The 17,507-nt window shown below is 38.6% G+C and overlaps 1 protein-coding gene across 1 annotated transcript in view; it reads left to right on the top strand.

The window, feature by feature from the left end:
- The first annotated feature begins 745 nt into the window (after positions 1-745).
- TOGARAM2 (TOG array regulator of axonemal microtubules 2) overlaps positions 746-17,507 on the top strand; it is a 44,495-nt gene continuing 27,733 nt past the window's right edge. Inside the window, exons 1-8 of the mRNA XM_070949673.1 lie at positions 746-773; positions 1,027-1,161; positions 2,781-3,047; positions 4,406-4,632; positions 9,536-9,711; positions 10,829-10,878; positions 14,505-14,683; positions 17,006-17,162. Of these exons, the coding sequence (XP_070805774.1) occupies positions 746-773; positions 1,027-1,161; positions 2,781-3,047; positions 4,406-4,632; positions 9,536-9,711; positions 10,829-10,878; positions 14,505-14,683; positions 17,006-17,162 (1,219 nt within the window). The remainder of the gene's footprint in view (positions 774-1,026; positions 1,162-2,780; positions 3,048-4,405; positions 4,633-9,535; positions 9,712-10,828; positions 10,879-14,504; positions 14,684-17,005; positions 17,163-17,507) is intronic.

The following is a 17,507-nucleotide window of genomic DNA, read 5'->3' as shown; positions in this document are numbered from 1 at the left end:
TTGTCTTAGTCCTTTATAAACATTTACGAATTTAGGAGTACCACAAATTATAAATCTGCTCTTTCTGAGGTTTTACATACTCCACCATCATCAGACTTCTCAGCCAAGAACAGGCAAACGTCTTAGTTGTTATCCCTGAGAAGCACCAACCTGAAGAGTTTCTGATCTATCAGGTGCCACAAGGCAACATAAAATGTCTCCATTGCAAGCAACCCATCCAACGTTCGGTATCACATCCACAGTCTACTTACCACAGAATTCCATATCCTGCCACCACCAGAGAACTATTGTCAGCCATACTAAAGACTAACTTCCCATTCTGTATTTGCAACTTGATTAATAATTCATATGACTATGTCACTCAACATGGCAATTGCATGATTTTTAAATAGAAAGATTATTTTTGTGTAGGATTTTTTAAATGTATGAAGCAGTTCTCGGTTCTTTATTTTATTTATCTGTCATAAATTTATGCACTACTTTCTATTAAAATGTTTAATGGTGGTAACAGTTTATAGCTAAATCAAAATAGTTGATAGCAACAATTATGTATTTAAAAATTTATCTGGCAGGTGAGAATGTAATAGTCATAAAGATTATGCCATACATTGTGATGTTTATACTGTCCTTTCGTGCAGAAACTGAGATATTCTGGGAAAGAAGCAACAACTGTTCTGGGTCCAGAAAAATGGAGTAGAAGTTGCAGCTCCTTAGCTGTGCAGGTACCTCAGACTCTTCGAGGCGCATGGCAACACATGATGATTTTATGGCAGGTAAAGACCTTCCTTCCTTCCTTCCTTCCTTCCTTCCTTCCTTCCTTCCTTCCTTCCTTCCTTCCTTTTTTTTTTTTTGTAAATTCTCAGAATGGAAGTCTGCTTACATATTGGGTTTCCCTATCCCCCCCTGAAAATTCTGTCCCGAGTGGAGCTAACCTGAGGCAAAGCAAGGGATATGCAAGATTGAAGGATTAACAAATGGCGGTTCTCTTTTCTCCCTTCTATTATTCATTTTTAATTTATTTTATAGGAAAGTATCAAGCTCAGGTTGCAATATATTGTGGCAGCATTCCCAAACTAAAATCTGGATGCAAGTCACCTAGAGGTGGAAGCATTGATTCTACTTTGCAGCTCCAAGGAAATGGATGGAGGACCACAGATGAGGGTGAGGACACTGCCCTGGGTATAATTGGCAGCCTAGATATGGTGGTGGTTGGTGGACCCCAATAAATAGGAAATGAGACTTAAACTGACTTTCTCTGATGTCCAGTAGAGCTGTATATGATTTTTATTGATCAATTTGTTCACACACATGTTGACACAAATGTTCAAATGTTCACACACATTTCAGTGACTTTTATGTACACACAGATCTCCAAGGTGCTACAGCTTGAGCAGTAATCTTGGGATTAGCTAAAGCCAGAAAACAGTGCTATTATCAGCATAATATGGGTGAAATCTTACGGGAACTTGCAAGTATTGAGACAATTTGAAAGAAGAATATATTAGACTGGAAACAGAAATAGTCAGCCTTTCATAGTGGTGTTGCAAATTTAAGTCTAGCTCATGGAAAACCTGTGAGAAGCAGTTCAACAATATACTGCATAATGCTGATCTGCTCCCAAACCAGGAATAAATTACAAACACAAAGAAATTTGAATTTTATATAGAGATATTGGCATCATGATATTGCTGTTTTGATTTCTAGATAGTATTCATTTTATCCCATTCAATAGTCTTGCAAATTCTAAGACCTTTCAGTAACTCTCTTTTCCCCATCCCTGCACGGTAAGCTAATTTTTTTCAGAACATTTTATTACTGTATGCAGGATTTTGCAGAAGGAAGAGAAGCCACATCTTACTTTGCATCTGACTGTCTGACTATCCTTGCATCTGATGTTCTTAATCAATTTCCTGACTTCCTACTTCTCTGGAATCCCAAAGGTGCTTTTTCAGGAGACAACTGGACTTCCTTGTTTTTTCTTTGAAGACGTTTTGCTTCTCATCCAAGAAGCTTCTTCAGCTCTGAAAGGATAGTGGGGAATGGAAGGATTTATATTCCTTGCAGATAGCTGGTCATTTGCAATCCTTCCATTCCCCACTATCCTGTCAGAACTGAAGAAGCTTCTTGGATGAGAAGCGAAACGTCTTCAAAGAAAAAACAAGAAAGTCCAGTTGCCTCCTGAAAAAGCACCTTTGGGACAACCATTTATTTATTTATTATTTAAATTTATATACCGCCCTTCTCCCGAAGAATTCAGGGTGGTGTACAGCCAAAAATAAAAACATAGAAATATAAAATTTAAAATAATTTAAAAGTATATTAAACAAATTTGGCCCATATTGATTAAAAAAACCCCTTTTTTAAAAAAAATGAATTAAAAACAAAAGCAAGTCCGGCTTGCTGGAATAGAAAAGTTTTGAGGGCACGGCGGAAGGTGCGTAGATCCGGGATCCTTCGTATCTCTGGGGGCAGTTTGTTCCAAAGGGCAGGTGCCCCCACAGAGATGGGTCTCCCCCTGGGGGCTGCCAGTCAACATTGTTTGACTGACGGCAGCCTGAGGAACCCCTCTCTGTGGGAACATACTGGCCGGTGGGAGGCTACTGGTGGCAGAAGGCGGTGTCGTAGATACTCAGGTCCTAAGCCATGGAGCACTCTAAAGATGGTAACCAATACCTTGAAGTGTGACCTGGATGACTGAGAATCTCTGCAGATGTTTAGTTCTCTGGAGAAGTAAAATTCATTCTGAATAACCAAGCTGCCCTGCTTAAATTGTTCCACAGCATCAGTTTTAAAAACACAATCATGTTTATGGGGAAGCAAAGGAGAACCTCCGGATGTTTCTTCTCTGGAGACCTGGGACAATAGAAACAGCCTTCAGAAGAATACGGATAGCACAATCATGAATGGCTCTTCACAGCCGCCTAATGCCCAGCCAAAGTACAGTCTCAGTGAATTGGAGATAAACAGTGCAGCCATGGAGACTGCTCAAATCAAGGATAAGCTCAAAAAAAGAAGAATGTCCGAAGGTCTACTTGCATCAAAAAAAGGTATGATGAATTCTGGTAAGAAAACATTATCTGTAACCTTTATATATAATTGCTATAAATCAAGTATAGCTTTCAACCTTGTTTGGATAAGTTGTCATTATTCTAATTTTATGGCTGGAGGCTGAGCCAGAATAGCGTACCCAGTGAAACCATAATTCTTGAATCATTGGCTCCGTGGTCTAAAGCTCAGTTAAACTACATCATTAGAGAGAAGAAATACAGAGTAATTAAAATCTGCCATTAGTAATACAATTATCAATCAATCTGGCAACACATATCTGCAAGGCAACTGGACCAAAATGACAAAGTATTTATTTAAAGTTTAAAGACCGGTGTTGGATAACACGTGCTTGTGTAGTGCAGGTTTCTTCTCCCATAGTCTAGTAGGTGATGCCACAAATATACTGACTTCATTATGCTGGTTTGTGATTGCAATAAAGATTTGATTTGATTTACTGACCTCAATATAAAAGCAACTGAAAACCATTTTGCACACCAACTATTTTCAAATCAACCTGAATGCTGCTTCAACTGAAATGAGAGTAAAGCTTGCCAAATTCATGCAGTAGATAGAATTACCAATTTGGGTTCTTTCTTGCATGTTACTCGTGTGTCCGGCCTTGTGTGAGTTTGTTGTATACACCTGATGCAGTTTTTTTTTTTTTAAAAAGGCCCAGTTTACTGGATCCCTTTTAATTTTTTTAGGTATAGCATACCAATAGATCTTGTGTAGTGCGGTGGCCTAGAGGTGGAGCTCTCGCCTCACAATCAGGAGACTGTGAGTTCGATCCTAGATAGGGGCAGATATTTCTCTCTCTGGGCACGATGAGAATATATCTGCTGAATATAACTCTGCATTGGCGATAGGAAGGGCACCCGGCCAGTAAACACTCAGTTCTAATCAGTTGCCCAGATTCCACCCCACAAGGGATTAAGGGGTCATTAAATGAAGATGATGATACCATTAGATCTTGTGTCTTTGAATTAATTGTGAGATAATGATCTTTATTTCCACATTTCAGCTAGGAGGAAGGCCCAGTTACTACTTATTCAGAAATAGGATATAGCTGTTTCTTGGATTCATTTCTGGAAGCTCATAATTATTGTAGGGGTTGGATTAACCTGGCACCTTGATCTCTGTATGCATAGAGATGATTGGAGGATAAGAATGCTTCGTACCCTTATTCAGGGCATCTCCTGGTATTGAAAATAACCCACTGTAGGCAAACCTGATCTAGAAAACGAGTGATAATTCCTTATGCAATCAGTTTGGTGTTGCTGAGGGACACTGTCTTGAAGTTTGACGTTAGCCTGCAAATATTCCCACGGCCATGTTTTTTTATCTTTTATGTTTGCAGGCTTGCTGGACAAAGCTGTTCCCAAGGAGCCTGCCCTGAAACCAGCCATTTCTAGATCTGCTTCTCAAAGACTGCTGGTCACTTCCAAGCCTATGCCTCCTATTCAGAGCATACCAAACACCCCAGAGACCAACAGACCTCAAGAAACAGAGCAACAAGTTAGAGAGAATGGTTCAGGCTCTTTACAGGTTGAAGGGATTAATCCAGAATTAACATCCATCCAGCAGGTATAAAATATATGTTGCCTGTGCCTAAGAAATGGAAGCTTGAGCCGGGGGTTGGACTAAGTTATGTTCCAGCTCTGTTATTCTGTTTTTAGAATAACTTCCTTTCCTTTATATATCTGCTATTAAAAATGAGGATTTGAATGCATGGGTTTTATAAATTCAAGTTGCATTGTTCCAAAAAATAGCAAAAAATGTATATTCAAGGGGAAAAAATGAGCAGGTTCTAGTGAGATCCAAGATTAGGGAAAAAAAAATAATCATAGAGTCATAGAAGGGGCAGTTTAGACCACTGATCTGAAACTTCTTTTAAAAGGAAGCTTACCATCTCTCCCAGTAGTTGCGTATACAAATAAACTACTCTTATCTTCAGGAAGGCTTATTATTTTACCTAGTACTGAATTAATCTTGCTTTATTTAATAGCCACTGCAGCCCTTAAACTCTTCATTAGGACCATGCTTTGATCTTTTAATAACCCAAGCCAAGCAGTCCTTGCTTAACTCCACTTCCTTCATTTATCATTAAATCCTTGTACAATATGGATACTCGTGTTACCATGTTTTCCCCAAAATAAGACCCAATCTTATATTTTTTGAACCCTGAAATAAGCGCTTGGCCTTATTGCCATGTGCTCAAAAGCCTGATTGGGTTTATTATCAGGGGATGTCTTATTTTGGGAGAAACAGGGTACTATTCTATTTTTCTTGGCTCTATACTACCAAAATGACTTCTTGTTAATATGAAACAAAAATAAGCTACCCTTGTTTGCTTTTGTGTCAAATGAAAGACCTTAACAGACCACTGAGAACTAACCTATAGATTGAGAGCATGCAGTATAAGAATAGACAAAATAAGCTTGCATCTAAGGATTGTTGATTCACATTGTAAATTATTGTTTCCAGAGAAGGCACAGCTCAACTTTGCCCTACAACTCCCATCATTCCCAGCCTGGTAACTCATTGGGAGGTGGCTACCAGCTTCAGGAAATTGATGTAGCCATTGGGAATATTAGAGTAATATTCCTGGGGACTTTTGGGTTGGGAGTTTTTCAACAGATCTCCTTCTTGTTCTTTTCCTTTGGTATCATTGGAAGAAGTTAAACCAGCCTATATAAGGAATCAGCAAGGTGAGCTGCACTGCATTAAAAATTCATTCCTGATGTGGGAATAATTGCTAAGGAAGACTATATATTTCCTATAGCACACTCAATGTGATATGATACTCTTCTAAAATTAATAACTTGCAGTAACTTAGATATGACAATTATTAAATGGCATTTGAAGAGGACCAAGGGTCCTGTGATTTTATCTTATCATTTAGGTTGAGAAGTTGTTGAGGGCCAGCAGGAGGAGCACTAATGCAAAAAAGTAATAGGCTTCTCTTCTGAAAAGCAGACTTTGGTGGAAGGTCAAAAGAGTTGCAAAATTGGCCAGAACTCAAGGCTAGGAATAATACATATATATCCTGGAGAGTGAGAGCTAAATTTATTCCAGTAAAGTTTTTTAAAGATAAGAATTTAAAAGGAATCAAGAGCTGAAACTCTGAGGGGAAAAAAGAAGAAAAGAAGGAAAAACAAGTAGAGGGAGCTCTTATTCCACAGCTAACATTAATAGAGTGAAAAGCCAGAAAACAAGGAAATACTTCAGCTTTCATGCGATGTGGATTTTTTTCTCCCATCTTTTTGCTTCCTGAAGATTTCTGTACAACTGAAAAATGTATATTCTGCATAAACAAGAGATTAGTTTTTTTTGACCCTTTGAAGTTGAGCTTAAGTCCTGCTGATTTTCTGAACACATTCCTGTAGTTTTCTTGGCAATGTAACAGAAGTGGCTTTCCAGTGCCTTATTTTGGAATGATTTTTGATTTTCCAGTGTAACCTACAGCTCTGATGGTCTCTCACTCAAGTTTTCTATGTTTATATGAGCTGAGGTGGCTCAGTGGTTAGAGTGCAGTACTGCAGCTGCTTCAGCTGACTGCTAGTTCAGCAGATCAGCGGATCAAATCTCACCGGCTCAAGGTTGACTCAGCCTTCCATCCTTCCGAGGTGGGTAAAATGAGGACCCAGATTGTTGGGGGCAATATGCTATTTAATATACTGTCTTTGGTGTAAGCCGCCCAGAGTCCTCGGAGAGTGGGCGGCATAGAAATATGACTAATAAACAAATAAATTTTCAATTTTCTCAGACCTGATTCTGCGTAGTTTTTCAACTTGACAATGTTGGCCAAGTGTTGCTACTTTCTGAAGCAGAGCTTGGTTTAGCTGGAGTTGAGGGGCATCTTATTTTCCCCTTGATTTATTTGTTTTCAGTAAGAATAGTCCAATTATCCTGGCCTTTTCTTTTCCACTGTACCACCTCCTAAGGGCAAAGAAGTTCTATACTGTATATGGGAACATAATGTGACCTCTGATTTCCATTATGGAGTTTTATATTCTACATGAGTTTTCTGAAAGGTCCAATTGACTCTTAGCTATGCCAGTATAGATTAGTGTTTTAAAGAAGAATTATTCAGTTCTTGATACCTGTGCCTGAAAACATATTCCTACCAACAAGTCAAAATAAATTGCAAGAACTTCTGCTTATGTGGTATTGACAAGTGAGGTGTCAAATCAATTGCTGATTCTTGCATTAAAAGTATCCCTTGCCTATCAAAATAACCTACTAGTTGAAGCTTGTTTGACAAGGTGAAGCCCTGGAGAAAGTTCGACTCAGACAAAAGAAAGCTTAAGGCAGCAGGGAACTTAGAGCAGGATTGTCAGGCTTTGGGACAGCTCTCAAGCAAATCACTCACTTTCTACAGCAGGGTGAAATAAGTGCAGAAACTTTCCTGAAGCCTCTCCATCTAATTAGAATTACTGCCTTAGCTGAAATTTCTTCTGAATGTTTAGTTCAGTTCCATTTCAGTCTTCTGTATGTGGTCCCTCAGGTGGCTTGAGTTGATAGTTTTGTTATGAGCTACTGATTTTATGGTCCTTGCTGAACTGTTATCTGTCATAGATTTGACATAGGTTTGCTCCAAACGGAATATTTAAATCTCCTCAACTCAAATGATCTCTATAATTCTATCCCCTTTCAAGCTTCTCTTAGGTCACAGGTCTATATTTCAATCATTGTTTGGAGTCATGAAGCTCATAGGGGTGTAAACTTCTGACCAAGTATCCCATTAAGTAGAGATCAGGGTTCAAATCCTAATAAGCTCCCAACATTTCTAGGTGACTTTGGATCAGTCATTCTTTCTCAGCTAGAGAGAAGATAACTGAGCATACTGCAAGAAAATCAATAAATACAGGTAGCCCTTGACTTACAACCCTTTGTTTAGTGACTATTCAAAGTTCCAAGGGCACTGAAAAAAATGACTTATGACCGGTCCTCACACTTACGATGGTTACAGCATCTCCATGGTCATGTGATAAAAATTCAGGCATTTGGCAACTGGTACGTATTTATGACACTGGCAGTGTCCTGGGGGACATGCGATCTCCCCAGTTGGCTTCTGACAAGCAAAATAAATGGAGGAAGCTGGATTTGCTTAAAGACTATGTTATTCACTTAAAAACTGCAGTGGTTCACTTAACAATTGTGATAAAAAGTTGTAAAATTGGCTACAACTCACTTAACAACCACCTTGCTTAGTAACAGAAATTGTGGTCTCAACTGGGTTCAAAAAGTCGAGGGTGGCTGTGTAGGTAGTCCTTGTTTAGCAACCACAATTGAGACTGGCAACTCCTTCACTAAGAGCAACAATCATAAGTGGGAAATCACAGGACTGTGATGGGATTATGACCTGGGTTCCCATTCAGTCATTAAGTGGATCAACACAGTCATTAAATAAAACATCACATGACCATGATTTAGGATTTTTACTTCTGTGTTCACCATTAACTCTGCTTGTCGTGAGCCGTGGTGATGCAGTGGTTAGAATGCAGTACTGCAGGCTACTTCTGCTGTCTGCTGGCTGCCAGCAGTTTGGCAGTACGAGTCTCACCAGGCTCATGGTTGACTCAGCCTTCCATCCTTCTGAGGTGAGTAAAATGAGGACCCAGATTGTTGGGGGCAATATGCTGACTCTTTAAACTGCTTAGAGTGGGCTGTAAAGCACTGTGAAGTGGTATATAAGTCTAAGTGCTATTGCTATTGTCACAAGCCAGTTAGAAAGCGGCTGAATAGCAATTACATAGCATGGGACTCTGTTCTGGTTGCAAATGTGTAGTTTGGTTTTGAAGCTTTTTTTTTTTTTACACTGTCATAACTTCAAACAATTGCTAAATGAAGCAGTCGGAAAGCAAAGACTACTCATACTGCAATAAGTCAATATACACTTAAGAACTGCTTTAATTAATTAATAGAGCTGCACATCTTACAAATAGATAGGTGGCAAATAAATTTGATAAATATCTAGATCAGGGGTCAGCAACCTGCGGCTATGGAACAGCTTATGGCTCTTTCACCCCTCTGCTGCGGCTCCCTGTCACTTAAAATATGTGTCACAACTGCCAATGTGTGACACCCACTGGTACGCAATTTATTGAGCTTTTCAACCCCTGGTAGGCCAACCATGGATAAATCCAAGAAAAGAAAAGTTTCAGAAGAAAGCAGAACGTTTAATTCAACTACATATGCTAGTTTGGTGGCCGCTCAAGAAATAGTCAGGCAAGGGAAGGTATTGTGACTCCCTGTGTTTTCTTTTTTGCGGGAAACAGGTCCAAATGGCTCTTAAGGTGTTTAAGGTTGCAGACCCCTGATCTAGATAAACAAATATGATTCTAGGCAGCATACAATAAAACAAACAGTTAAAAACAGGTAGATGAAATGGGAAGAGGCGGTTGCTCAAATAAGCTGGTTCTCATACCCCAGTGACTTTCAGCAGAGTTCTAAAGTTATTTTTTTCTCCTATCCATCCCTGTAGATCGTGCATGGTCCTGATGAGAATCCAAAAAAGTCTTTAGGTGCTGCTTTGATCCCACCCATCCCCAAGTTAGCAAAGGCATGTGAAGAAAATTCGCAGAAGGCTGCAGAACTCTTTCCAAGCTTGCCACAGGCAGACTGTGTCTCATTTACTATAGATGAGTGTTCCAAAACAAGGTAAGCCTTTTCTGTTGTTCTTGTTCCTTTTTTCCCAAAGTTGCATCTAAAAAGCCTCATTAGTAGGTTTTAAGGCAGCCTTCACCAAACGGCACCTTCCAGATAGGCTAGATTCCAATTCCCAGCAATGTTTTGATATATTAGCTGGGGAATCCTGGGAGTTACGCTTTCCATACATCTGGGTCACACTGATGTTATTTTGGAGAAGGTTTCTCCAATAGGTTATTCATTGTCTTATGTAAACTTTCTCAATTTCATTAAGTAATAGACCATCTTAAATCTCACTTGTTCAAATAGAAACGTGCATTACACTGCAGTGCTGTACAACTAAGTAAATTTCTAAGATTCTGAATAAAAAGAGAGTTTTGCTGAATGAGACCAAAATCTTTCTTAAAGTTGCTTTTAAAGAAACCAAATGTCTTTACAAATCCCACAAGGCTGTTGTCCTCTCTTGTTCTTGCATGTAGCAGCTTGTGAAGAGGGATTTGATGCTTATGGCATTGTGCAATAACTGAACAATGGGTTGGGAAATTCTTGGTTCAGATCTCTGTTTTGCTTGTGTTTGTAAGCTAGTTATGAGTTAAGCATTTCATTGTCTTGATTAGACACACTTTTTTGGCCCACTCCAGACACTCCCTGCAAAAGGAGAGTTCCAACAAGTTATTGTACTTAAAGTTCCTTCTATAGCAATAGCATTTAGACTTATATACTGCTTCATAGTGCTTTACAGCCCTCTCTAAGTGGTTTACAGAATCAGCATAGAGAGCCAACAATCTGGGTTCCTCATTTTACCTACCTCAGAAGGATGGAAGGCTGAGTCAACCTTTAGCTGGTGAGAATCGACCTGCTGAACTGCTGGCAACCAGCAGGCAGTAGAATTAGCCTGCAGTACTGCATTCTAACCACTGCATCACCATGACTCTATCAACTAAGAGTTCCCTAAGTTATTATAGTTGCCTTTTTTTTGCTGAAAGACAGTTTAATCTCTCTCTCTCTCTCTCTCTCTCTCTCTCTCTCTCTCTCTCTCTCTCTCTCTCTCTCTCTCTCTCTCTCTCTCTCTCTCTCTCTCTCTCTCTCTCTCTCTCTCTTCACTTCCCCCGACCCAATTGCCTTTAAGATCATTATCAAAGTCTGGAAATGGTGAAGACAACAGCCAAAAAACACTGGGTAGGTACATATAGTAATTTATTTGAGCAATGGTTGGACATTTCAGGATAAGTTAAATGTGGTTCAAAGTAAGCCTTTTGCAGTGGAGATGCCTTGTCTCATTCATGGAATTCTGCTGGGCAGTGAGTAGCTAATTCTCTCATTTTTCCTCCTCATGTGGGAAGGATGGACAACTCTCAAATTCCTTCTGGTTGGTAGGGTCAGTCAGAACAGACTGTATGAAAACATTCAACTGTACCTTAATAAAAGGAAATTAAAAATGAAAATGATTTTATATAACTTTTGGTGACTTCTTGGAAATATCCATGCAGTAGTTTTCTTAATAACAATGTGGAAGTGATACAACTGATATTCTTGGAATTTTTGGATACTTTTCTAATTATGTTATAGCCAGGTTGGACCTTGCCTCGTTTTTCCAAGATTAACCAAGATTGGCTGTGTGTTCCCATCTTCATTTTATTAAGATGAACGCTAGGAATTTTTTGTGTAATATCTTAATTTTATATTTCTCTGTCTGAGCTACCTGACAGGATTTTATGAGAATATATCATATATGCTACTTTGAGCACTATGGAGAAAGGCAGTAGATAAATGTAAATGTAATAAATAAAAATTAATGAAGCTGAAAGAACCTATTTCTATTGTCATAGAAATGCGGGGCATTCTGTTATTCCACAAACAATCATGAAACTATATTACTGATCTGCTGAACAGAATGTTCAGCTGGAATGAATAAAACACACAAAGACTTCTTGATTTTTAAACAACATTGTTGTATAAATTATGATTGGTTTATAGTTTGAGTTCATTGTTTTTTAAAGCAGATCCTTTTTAATTCTCACTGGTACAAAAAGCTCAGCTGGAAAGTCATTCCTTGTGGTGTGTTAAAATGAAATGTCACATTTTATTCTGGGGTGACTGCCTGGTCAAAGGTGTTAATTTCAAAGGGTAAAGCTGCTTGCCTTGATAATTATTCCACAGCAGAGATAGCTGGAAAACAAATTTATTGCGATAACTACTTTAAACTAGCTGTATTCTTTTATGATGCAGTTAAATTTCTTTTCAGACAAGAACAGGTATTTCATCTGGATCCAAAATTTGGAGTTTAGATCCAGTATCTAGCAGTCAAAGATGTTAGAATGCATATCTAATATTTTTGCTGCTTTTGCTAAACCATTCATATAGTATATATGAATGGAATATATACTGTATATGGGATACAGTAATATAGCAAAGCAACCTTCTTGTTATTTTTGTCTGAGGTCTTTACAATTTTCTGTGGCTCATATTCATTTTTATTTATTTATTTATTTATTTTTATTTTTTTAATTTAATTTGATTTATATGCCGTCCTTCTCCGGAGACTCAGGGCGGCTTACAGTGCGTTAAGCAATAGCCTTCATACTTTTGTATATTTTATACAAAGTCAGCTTATTGCCCCCACAAACTGGGTCCTCAATTTACCTACCTTAGAAAGGATGGAAGGCTGAGTCAACCTTGAGCCTGGCAAGATTTGAACTTACTTTAATTGCAGACAGCTGATGTTAAATTACAGTGCCTTTGTCTGCAGAGCTATCCAGGCTCCTTTGACTTTTTTCTCTGCTTCTATCCTGATCCTGATCTTAGGATAAATAGAAATAGAATAGAGTATAAATTAGGAGCCTGAGTGGCGCAGCAGACTAATGCTACTGTTAAAGGTAGTATTTAACTTCCAGCTGCCTGCAATTACTGCGAGTTCAATTCTCACCAGGCTCAAGGTTGACTCAGCCTTCCATCCTTTCTAAGGTAGGTAAAATGAGGACCCGGTTTGTGGGGGCAATAAGCTGACTTTGTATAAAATATACAAAAGTATGAAGGCTATTGCTTAACGCCTTGTAAACTGCCCTGAGTCTCCAGAGAACGGGTGGCATATAAATAAAAAAATAAAATAAAAATAAAATAAAAAAATATTTATAATTTTATAAGTAAATAGCATATAACTATAAAGGCCATTTAGGTCATTGTTCAATCCCTGTTCAGACTATAACATAATAATACCAGAAAATCTTGGACGGCACTTAGAAAATCTGCACATTGACAAAATTTCCACCTGTCAATTACAAAAAGCCCCGCAGCTTGGATCGGCACACATACTATGCCGATACAGTGAAGCATCCTAGTTTTTTGGAAAGAACTCCGTGTGTATGATGACCAACGGCAGCTGTGATTTCATATTTTTGTGTATATAATAATAATAATAGAATTAAAACAGACAAGCTCCTGCCACATAACACTTATTAACACCATTTATTAATGTTTACTTATTCTCCAACCCAATGTTGTCCCTCTTTGACTTATTTGTGCCTATTATAGGATCAGAATATTGATCTTTCTAGCTCAATAGGGTCGGTGCTCCCTGATTGCAGCTCCTTCCAAGATTTCAGATGAGTTGCCTTGGAATTGAGCCTGGAACTTGAGAACACATATATTTTGCACTTGAGCTCTGCCTAACTTGGAGAGGGCACTTCCTATTCTAACTTAGGTTGTAAGGATCAATCCAGGGAATAAATAATTACTGTACTGCCAAGATCAAAACTTTCCTCATATAATTCATCCTGCCAGTTCTTGACAGAAGAATAAGAAAGAAGGAAAGGGGCTACAATATCTATTCTTTATTTCAGGAGCTGATGGGAGGGAGGGAGAGACAGAGAGAGAGAGAGAGAGAGAATATTGACAGGAATGATTATCCACTGGAACTAACACAGTTAGAAAGTGTAGAAACAGGTCACTCTGTGCCAAAGAAAGAAGTAAGCAGTTTATTTCAACCTTCCCATGGAGTTGATGGTTGGCACCTGTACATTTTTAAATCCCAGGTAAAGCAACAGAAAGAAGTTAATGTCAATTTAGTAATAAAATTAGAGTAAACATATATGGTAACACACCTCTGTGTCAGTTAAATGGTTTCATGCTTGTAGATATTTGCAAGTGAAAGAGTAGAGATGGAAGGATGCTTAATAATTCTCTCATCAATGGCTGAGAGTCATTGAGAACCTTTTCCAGACCTGTGAGCTGTTATTTGGGCTCCTTTGAAGATGGATTTAATGCTCTTCTGGAACTGTATCCTTTCATCTGGGTCTGAAAGGAGTCTATCAGCTGGTTTCTCTGTGAATACAATCATACAAAATACTTGCACAAGGCAGATTGAGTTTTCTCAGGTGATTAACCTGCCAGTTTAGCCTTCTGTCTTAACTCACTTTTTTCTTAGTGCAGCCTATTCCATGTTTAAGGAAAGTGATTTATGGGTATTTTCATCCTGGGGTGCAGTTTGATAAGAGAAGATGGAAAGAAAGTCAGAGGCAACACCAATCTCCAACCTTAATGTTTCCCAAATTCCATAAATAACAATAGCACCATTTACTGACATTGTGTTTGTGGCAGGATGAGGATCATCAATGGGGACAGTAAATTTTATACTGGTACAATGCTTTAACCTTTCTATGAACAAGAGCCCTTTAACTCCATCTACAGTGGATGATTCAATTTGTTGGAATGCCCCTTGATTCTTTTCTTTGCTCTTGCTGTCTTCACAAATACAGTAGTTACAGTCCACATTAATATATTCCTTTTTTTTTTAATTGGCTTGTCAGAAACTGGATTGTCTGAACCTGCTTTCCAGAATGGCTTTCCTGCACCTTGGAAGGTTGTTGGGGGATCACTGGCATCCTTACTGCTACCAGCCACCTCCTCCCTCTGTCTGGCCAAGGAAGACTTGCTTTCAAATCCTCACCTGTTAAAAGATGATGAATGGAAAGAGAGCAATGGAAGGGTATGTTTCTGTTTCCATCTTTTGCATCCTTTGGCATGAAGGCCAAGGTGAATTTTAAGCTTGGCATTTAGCAGGAAGAAGTAAAGAAATCATTACAAGAAGGACTCAAACTGGCACAAAGGGATACTGGGAATGCTATTTGGAAGGCGGGCATCAAAGCTGAGCTTGTTAGGCTCTGCTCTGCCATTTGCAAAGCTGGCATTATCAAGCAATGAATGATGAATTTCCTCTGAGATACAATCCTCAAGCTTTGGAAAGGAATTTCTGGAGGAGAAGAACAGAGGAGAGAGAGGGAATGATACTGGCAGGATCAACAACCCAGGAGCTCAGCCATCAACATGAATGCTTCCCTCTCCAACAGAAAGGCAGTGATGATGAATTAAATAATGAAAACCTTAGTGGCTTCCCCACACTTCATTTTGCCCAATGATAGGCTGGCCTAGGCTGGAATTCCATCCATCTGTTCATCCATCCATTTATCCATCCATCCTCCTTCCCTTCTGTAAAGGGCTTTTCTTCAAGAGCTCAAGGCAGTTCTATCTGCTCTATCTTTTCTCTCCACAAATAGCTCCTTGAGATAGATTGTGCAGAAAAAGAGCCCCTGGCTCAAAATCAACCAGTGTGTATTCAGTGCAGAAGCTAGCCTAAGAGGTAGGTTTTTCCATTCCATTCCAGCATTTTAGGTACTACACTATATTGGTCTTTTCAAAGATTTACTTAAAGATAAGCTTTTATAAGCTTATAATAAGCTTATAAATAGCTTGACTCCCAATGCATAGGTAGGTAGGTAATAAAGTGGTAGGAATAAATTTGAGTCATTCGTTATTAATTATTGTGGAATATCAATAAAGTCTGTATGATATCCGCAGACTCACACTCCACAAACAGCAGCAGCCATCAAAATGAATACATAATTTAAGTAAAAGCATTGCATTTTATGGAATGCAAAAGAATAAATGTCATATTGAAAATGTGTGAGAATTATAATGTGAAGTAGTGAATTGGCCTTTGATACGAGCAATTTATGTTCAACACAATGTTAAACTGATTAGGAAGGGTATATTCTGATACACTGCAATCTACCACTTCCATTTTAGTTGTCCCAGATCAGATTCTTTCTAATCAATTCAGCATTGTGCTTCTTAAGCTTTTCTATCTGGGAGGCTGAACAGCTTTAGGGTCAGTATGGGCTTAACATCAGCCCCAAACTAGCAATATGTCTACATGATTTCATAAGAGATTGCCTATATAAAAAAAATTGCTGCAGGTCTTTTTTTTCTTGCTTTATTTTTTCTGATGTTGTACAACATCCCTTGATATTTTTTTCTGATTCAGTATCTGCCTCAGATTAAGCTTTGTCTAGTAATTCCAACTTTGGGTGACAAATAATATGAGGTAAGGGGAATACAGGATTAGAATTCCTTATGTTTTCCTTTGAAAAGCAGCTGGTGTGTTTGTATGAGTATAACAAATTGGATTGATTCTGTATCATTAAGAACTGGGCTTTAATGCTTTTTCTCCTGCACCATTTCACTAATGTAAATTGGGCTCCTGGTCTCAAAGCTGCTGTTAAGCATGAAAGAAACTTCAGCAGGTACCTATGTTACATATGGTGCATTTTCCCTCTCTGCTTGCAATTAGTTTCAGACTTAAATCAAGAATTAAATGGCTGGCATTCAAGTCTCTTCTAACAGCGCTGCTCCTTCTTCCATCTTTATAGATACTTGTAAAGATGCTCAGAGATCTAGTGAGAGAATCTGCCATGTCATGATTTGTGTCTAATATGGCTTGAATCTCACTTTTTAAAAGCCCAATCTGAATTTGTTGTTAGTTGTGAAGTCGTGTCCGACCTATTGTGACCTCATGGACAATGTTCCTCCAGGCCTTCCTGTCCTCTATCATCTCCCGGAGACTATTTAAGCTCACGCCGATTGTTTCAGTGACTCCATCCAGCCACCTCATTCTCTGCCGTCCCCTTCTTCTTTTGCCCTCAATCGTTCCCAGCATTAGGCTCTTCTCCAGTGAGTCCTTCCTTCTCATTAGGTGGCCAAAGTATTTGGCCAATCTGAATTACACATGCTAAATTGATGGAATTTTCCATGCCTATCTAGTCAGGTTGACTGCAATGAAAAATGAAGAGCATGAAACCATAATTCACATTGATAAAATTTTTATTTTGGGTTATAATAAATTATTAATAGTAATGTAATCAATTAATCTGTCTCTTGACTATTCTGTACAAGTTATTCTGTCTACATATATGCATCTGCACCCATACCCATATATAGTTGTATCAAGTGTGTATGCTTCTATTGCATCCAGATTCATGTCACAATATCCAAGTCAGCTCAGGAGAAAATGCGTCAGAAGCAGCTAAAGGAGATAGAGTTCTTGCGCAAAGAAAAGGAAAAGGAGAAAGGAAGAGAAAAGGAAAGATCCACAAAAATCCAGGAACAACAGTCAAGAAATGTTCTGGACGGTATGTGATTAATGTAAAAGAAGGGGGAAATTTATTTTTGGATTCATTTTGTCCATTCACATTAGAAATGGTCTAGTTCCAGCTTTAAGGAGCCTACCTACTCCCTGCCCCCCTGCACTCATGGTGTCCTCTGGTGAACTTAAAGTGGATTAAAATGGAGCCCTAGACAGCAGTAGGAAAAGTAGGTTAAACAATCCAGCTCTGTTAGTAAGGACATTGTCTGATTGGTTTGAAGCTGCAGCATCCAACAGAAGATTAGTTGGACGTTATATTGGCAAATTAAAATTCTGGTGCTTTACACCACTTTTTTTAAAATAGTGCCAACTAAAATGAATTTTTAAAAGT

Source organism: Pituophis catenifer, unplaced genomic scaffold (assembly GCF_029215685.1).
Source record: "Pituophis catenifer annectens isolate HBS135680 unplaced genomic scaffold, rPitCat1.0.hap2 SCAF_1, whole genome shotgun sequence".
Taxonomy (NCBI): Eukaryota; Metazoa; Chordata; class Lepidosauria; order Squamata; family Colubridae; genus Pituophis; species Pituophis catenifer.
The sequence above is the reverse complement of the archived record's forward strand: the minus strand, read 5'-3'. Positions and strand labels throughout refer to the sequence as shown.